We start from the raw sequence: 6,993 nt of genomic DNA on the forward strand, positions 1-6,993 counted from the left end.
AGTCTGCTTGCTGGTATTTACTTGGATTTGCAATGCCAATGAAAACTACAGACTGTCTTTGCCATCAGTATTTACTTCATGTTGTTCAACATCTGAAAAGATATTTTTTTCCAGTAGGGTTGGAGACTTTCTCAGTAACTTAGTGTTTTTACTGCATATATTAATTTTATATAATATGAGTGTGTACAACCTCCCTAAAATGATGAAAAACAAAACCAAGTCCACCTCAATTTATGCACTAAATAATCATACAGAATCTTTAAAAAATATTTTTTATATATATATATATATATATATATATATATATCATTGCTTCAGGAAAATGTGTACATCACCCTAAAAGGAAAAAAAAAAGAATATTTGCTTTTGTGAATTGTACAGCATTTCTGATAAGTCACTAATATTTCGTTAAAGAATGAAAAAAAAATAAGTTCAATAAATGTTCAGGCTCATGAAAAATATATATTTGCTTCTGAAACCGTCAGGATGGTAACTGAATCTTTAAAGATGTGTCTCTTGCATTTGTTTTCTAATCAGGAGTCTGATACATGTTTAGATAAAGGATTTAGAAACAGAAGCAGATTGGAATCAGTCCTTTAAAGCACACAGGTGTCTCATTTCAACTAAAATAAATGTTTTATAAATTTAATATCTTAAATAATTTTAGTCCTTTCTCAGGACTAGATTATAAATGCCAGCCTAGCAGATAATTAGGAACAATGTCTCTGATCATCACTGAAGGTAAACCATCTATATTGTACTTTACAGTGCTGTGGCTGTACTTATGTGCTAGGGAATGATCTCTTGGGGTTCCTGGCTCCATATGTTAAAAAGCAGCTAGTGTCTAGCACTGTCTAAAGAAGTCCAGTCCAGATTTCCTCTGGGATCCATGTGTTGTTCCCCAAAATATAACTGCTATTTTGTGTAGGGGTTTTCCTGTTCGGTATCTCTGAAATAATGGAAATTGACTGCTGTACACAAGATTAATATTTTTGTAGCATAAAACTGAGGATATCTGCTGCCTCCCTTGTGTAGAAAGACTAGGGCAGAGAAAGTCAAACTTGGTGTGGTCTTGTCCATACTCTGTCAGGAGCAGTTAAATATGTCAGGACCATACAGTACTTTCATTGTGTAGGGAGCTCATTAATTCATTCCAAAAGATTTATTTTCTTAATGAAAATATAGGTAATTCAGACAACATGTTTAACAAAAAATAAACTCTGTTGGGTACCAGAAGCAATCAGACCATATTAGCATGTAGCTTTCTATTAGTAAACATGTGATACTGAATATCTTCCTAAGCTTCACTGTACAAAAATCTGTTTATTTTGACTGAATTATATGACAGAGGAACCAATGACAGCTATATAACTGTTTAGATTAAGTGTAGTCAGCTGTATGTAGATTCATATGCCATGCTGTTCCTTTGGAAAGTGGAAAGTTCACTTTCCATTTTCAGGTATGCTGTTTTCAAATGTGTGCATTAAGCTAACCAAATGGCAGGTAAATTTCTAAAGCTTAAAGCAATTTTGTATTCATCTGACATGCTCAGTGAAATACTAAGCTCAGCCAATCAAGGAAGAGGAAAAAAATGTCTTTTGCAACTTTTTCAGTCATTTCAGGGGATTAGTTTCAGAGCACTTTTTGCTCATATGTACACAAAGTGACCTCTTCTGTCTTCTTCATGTGCACAGGTGCTGAAGATTATGCTACATTTCCAGAGAATACTCTGAAAAATAATAAGCTCCAGGTTTTCCTGGTCAGCCTAAGCAGATTTACATGTCTGTTGAACGAGACTGAATGATGAGCTGCTATTCATTGTCAGAGACCATATGGCTGTGGTTCTACTAGTAGATTAAACACACCCTGGAATATTCCTGGGCGCTGAAACTCAATCATCTCTACTGTTAAATAGTTAAATAGATCTCATGCTTTCAATCTGTGCCAACTAGATCTCTTCTAGATGACTGCTGGACCTAGCTTGGGAACTAGAATATTCTGTAGATCATTTCCAAGAGTTTACTAGCATAGATACAGACTGCTTAGTGCCAGCTGTACTCAGGGCCTTGGAACATATCCAGGAACATTTAAATTACTACTAAAAAGGTAGTCTACAGGTCCACTTGAGGTTTTGGTTGGTGGTCTTTTGTACTTTAAGGTTTGAAAAAGTAGGTGATGAGAAAATTGATCTCGGGAGACATAAAGTTAGAGAAAGGCAAATGAAAAAAATAGCCTCCAGTAAGGGGTTTTGGAATATATATGCCTGGACAGCACTGGTGGGATAGACTGATCGAAGCTTGGTGCGTTTAGGGAATGCAACGGCTCATGACCTTTTGTATCTATATGGCATATGGATTGTTCCAGGACTCTGGTTTTGATCACTGCCTCAATATTTCCAGAGGAAGAGCTCAAGGTGGCAAGTGAAGTGTGCTAGAGACCTTTACATCATGTGGCAAAGGGTGAAATTCAATTTGAGAGGAAGACATCCAAACAGAGATGTGTACATCTGTACCACTTTATAATTAGTGGAGACTGTATCTAGCTAACAGAGTCAATGGAACAGAGGGAGATTCAGCTATTAGGCTCTACAGAAGGCATTCAGCCCCTGATTTAGACACCTACTTTTAAGAACCTACACGTTAGTGTCTAAACTCTGACTGTAGTCAGTGCAGATCTGGGTATCAAATCCTACTGTATATCCATGTTGAGGCAACTGACTTGTTTAGGTCTTCCAGTTTGGGACACAAGGTATGCCAAGATGTTTAGTTAACTGGACTGTCCATGAGAAACTACTGGACATGACAGAAGAAATTGCTGAACATAACAAATAAAAGAGTGAGAAGCTCACCTAGCAGTTACAAACAGTGCTGTGAGGAACAGCCAAATTTCACAGATCGTTAAGGAGGAGTTATGAGAGATGGCAAAACTTCACAGATAATTAAAAGGAATATTAAGGCTCTTTGGAGGATAAGAATCTTTCAAGGTCAAAACTACCTATCAGTAATACTATTAAAGGGTGAGATCACCTTGGTAGTCACATCAGAATTACCAAATTTAGGTATGCATATAGCAAAACTGAGACCAATGGAGAAAAAGTAGTGAAGGGTGGGTTGCTTATTTGTGAGAAGACAAAGGTGGAGAAAGACAGGGATCAAGGTGGATGGAGGAAGAACAAGCATGGGGAAATGGAGAGAAGGAGGCATAAAAAGGGCCAGCAGGCTGCTGATCAGTAGGCTTGTCTGACCAGCAGCTGATCACTGCATTCTGTCCTACTCCCACCTGCCCTTCCATGTGAATGTGTTCTCTCTTTCTAATATAGATAATTACAGTGACTTCCTGGGACAGCTTTCGGTGGGGACATCATGTTTAGTCTTGACAGGTTCCCAGAAAAATAAACAGGATTACAGAGTAATATAAAGTGTCACAGAATCATCAGTAGAATGGAAATTGGAATAAGAAATAGACTAGGCAGTTCATCATAAACTTTGCTTTGAGTGTGAGATCAGATTTTGTATGTATTTTTTAGTGAAAGCAAACTAGCTTATTCCAAACTCATACCTATCTATCAGGGATCTCTCGTACCTTTCCTTTTGTTTAATTTAAGTTAAAAAAATTATTCTATCTTTTACATAGTAGTTTTTAATATTTTTTCCTCCAAGCACACAGTCCTAACTTTTGGTTAGTAGAAAAAGAACCAGCCTTATTTCCACCAAACGTAGCAATCTGGTTTTTGGACATTTGAGCCTAAACAAGTAATTTCATTTCATTAGCTTCCAGCTGGTCATGCCCTTCTGACCTGAGCTGAAATCTAATTTGGAAATATAACCCTCTGAAACTCAGAATGTTTGCAAACCTCAAGAGAAGTTTTCAATATTGGGAAGGATAGCTTAGAGGCAAAGGGCAAAATGCAAGGCATAAATGGAGCCTGTATATCCAGTGACATAGAATTTTTTATATGAAAGGGAGTTTATGGGATCAGAACCTACAGTGACATTTATATTTGCTGTAATGGCTCTCAGAAAGCTACTAAAATGCCAGTTAAAAATGCAAATCTTTCTGGTTCTAGTTAACAGATATATTTGTTCTTACTGTTTTTTCACTTTTATGCCACTGTTTCCTGTTTGTGGATGAAGTGATACATAAGAAATAGACTTAGCAGATAGTAGATATTCAGGAAATCTAACAGAAAACTACTAGGAGTAGAGGCATGTTTGCAAAGGAACTTAAACCAAGTAGGTGTCCCACCGCTCACTTGAGACTTTTCAGGTCAGTCTGTTGAAGAAAGGTTTCCAATCTCATTTTACAGACAGAGGATATGAAAGCTGGCTTACAGAAATGTATATATATAAAAATAGATCCTTTTCCTTTAAAAGTTCTTTATATCAGATTTGGAAAACTTGGTTTTTTTAAAGAGGTGTTTTTTCAGCTTATCATCCTTAAAATATATCATGAACGTAAGTCAGCTCTGCTGTTCCCTATTTTTCGTAGAAGTTCTTACGAGCCTCAGAATAGTAAATTTAAAGTTTTACCTCTTTAAATTGTGGAGGAAAAAGGATGAGCAGGGAGGCACTGCGGGGCGGACCATGGGAAGGTCGTAACGGGCGGAGCACTGCTGCCGGAGAAGAAGGCGGGGCTTTACAGCATTATAAAAGAGCAGGACGCGCCTCATTAAACGCCATTTTGCCACTCCTCATATTGGTGTCTGTGTGGTGATGGTCCGGGGCCTGGGGAGAAGGCCCCGTGCCTCCTCGGTAAGAACGAGAACGGTAACAAGTGGTGACCCCGACGTGATACCGAGGAGGCGGCTCGGCTGGCGTAGGCACCGGGAGCGTGAGGAAGGGATCCGGATCCGGAACTATGGAGGCCATATGTAAGGTAGTAATGGCCTGCGCCAAGGAATGGCGGGCGCTGCTGAAGGCGAGCGCGATACGAGCGTGTGTAGAGAGGCTCGTGAAGGAGGGAGTGATTACTTCTCCTATGGAGATTCTGCGGGAGGAACTGTGGCTGCAATGCACAGCAGCGCTGGCGGAGTTCCCGATGAACGGGGGATCCGCGAGGGAGTTAAAGGTGTGGGGGCTGATAAGAATGCTCCTGCGGAGAGCGAGGGAGGAACGGGAGACGTGGAAGGCGGCTAGAGAGGCACTTAGAGGGAGTGGGATACGCGTGGGGTCGACGGAGATAGAGGGAGCGGCGGAGGAGACGGCGCCAGAGGGGGGAGAGGAGCGGGTCGAAGAGCAAGGGGAGGAACAACGGGACGGAGGTCTGGTGATGCCAGCCGGGCTGGGAGAAGAGGCTTCGCGTGCCCCTCCACCACACTACCCCTGGGACGAGTTGCGACAGGCAGACAGAGCAGGACAACCTTGCCCCGTCGCGCCCAGTGAGCCCGAGGGGGAAGGAGAAAGGGGGGAGAATGAGCGAGAGAATGAGCGAGGGAATGAGCGAGAGAATGAGCGAGAGAATGAGCGAGGGAGAATACGAACACCGAATGAGTGGCTCCCCGGGGCACTCATGGTACCTGATAAGAGCTGGAATCAGGGCGAGTCAGCGGCCAAAGATGGCGCCGGGGACAGAGAAAGAGGGCGGAGGAGAGTCACCTTCGATAGTACGAGACGAGCCAGTGGGAGGGAACGGGTGAGCGAGGATGAGATGGACAGCCTTACAAGGCGGTTTCAAGAAGTCTATCGGGGGGGGGAGCGCGAGGGAGGCGTGAGAGCGGAGGAGGTGGAGGAGGATGTGGAGATAGGACTAGAGCAGGCGCTGCGGCTCATGCGGAGGCTGGAGAGAGAAGTACAAAAACAACAGCGGATGCTGCAGCGACTGGCCGACACACGATCCCAGGACGATTCCAGTGGCGAAAAGCCCCGAGCCGAGTTATACCTGCCAGATTGGCAACTATCAGCGGGGGCGGTGACATTACGGGGTCTTAAACTCACGGCACCCCCTGAAACGCCGTCGGCGCTGCCGGTACGCCTGGCGCCCGGAGGGCTCATAGAATGGGCGCCCATCGACCCAAAGGCCGTGTATGAAGAACTCGGGAAGCTAGTAAAGGTAGAGCCACCCTGGACAAAGATAAAACAGACACACGCAGAGAGCTTCACTGAATTCTGTGACAGGCTCCAGCGGGCCATTGCAGAGTCAGACTTGCCCCCCTGAGGCCCAGGGTCCGGTCATGATGGAGTGCCTCTGGCAGCAGAGTGACGCCATGACGCAGGACATCCTGAAAACGATCCCTAAAGGAACACCACTTTCGGTTGTCATCCGCACGGTACTGCAAAAACAGAATCAGGGAACAGCAGCAGCGCAGGCTCTTGTCACGGCGGTGGACCAGATGAGAAAGGGACCACAGCGTTGCTTCTCTTGTGGATATCACAGGGAAGAGGGTATGCTGCGGTAAAACGGGAGGAGCAGATAAGATGGGTTCCAATGAAATGCATAAAACCTGACCTAAATGCACGTACGGGAGGGTCTGGGGTGTAACTAATCATTCTTGGTGAGATTCCATCCTGAACAGGGCGACGCCAGACGGGATGCTGCTGCATGGTTGCATTGATGTTTATCGCCGGCTTCATGATTCCGGGGACCGCAGAGTCATACTGGAGGAGATGAGCACAGGCGCACAGAGCAGCTAACTTCTGCATCCCGTTCAACCCCGAGGCGGGGCCGACAGAGACTTTCCTGACGGGGAACAAGTCAACACAGGGGCGTGGATCTTGTCATGGTTTGATTAGAAATGGCTTATAACACTAGGCTTGATAGCACTCACAGTAGTAATAGCGATATGCTGCGGCTTGCTAATTCTGAATTATTGCTTACGGCATGTACGGCTTAACTGCTTGATAGACATGAGCATAGAGTATATCAATTAATAGTACAGGAAAAAGAGGTTCTAGACAAGATATTTGCATGAGAAGCGGTAGACTAGGCGTAGCGGAAGATCACGCGGTGTGACGCGCAGCCTAGGGGTGGAAACGAAGTGCACCTGTATGTAAGCTT

At 43.8% G+C, this 6,993-nt stretch overlaps 1 protein-coding gene across 1 annotated transcript; it reads left to right on the top strand.

Moving 5' to 3' along the window:
* Window positions 1-4,687: 4,687 nt before the first annotated feature.
* On the top strand, window positions 4,688-6,529 carry LOC136991686 (uncharacterized). Its single transcript, XM_067294823.1, has 2 exons — window positions 4,688-6,380; window positions 6,512-6,529. The coding sequence occupies exon 1, from the start codon at window positions 4,858-4,860 to the stop codon at window positions 6,151-6,153; it is 1,296 nt and encodes a 431-aa protein (XP_067150924.1). The 5' UTR covers window positions 4,688-4,857; the 3' UTR covers window positions 6,154-6,380; window positions 6,512-6,529.
* The last annotated feature ends 464 nt before the right edge of the window (window positions 6,530-6,993 follow it).

Source organism: Apteryx mantelli, chromosome 3, assembly GCF_036417845.1.
Source record: "Apteryx mantelli isolate bAptMan1 chromosome 3, bAptMan1.hap1, whole genome shotgun sequence".
Taxonomy (NCBI): domain Eukaryota; kingdom Metazoa; phylum Chordata; class Aves; order Apterygiformes; family Apterygidae; genus Apteryx; species Apteryx mantelli.

What these genes read in the sequence shown, in the direction of transcription:
- LOC136991686 (XM_067294823.1), top strand. Translation starts at nt 4,858, where the DNA reads ATGGAGGCCATATGTAAGGTAGTAATGGCCTGCGCCAAGGAATGGCGG.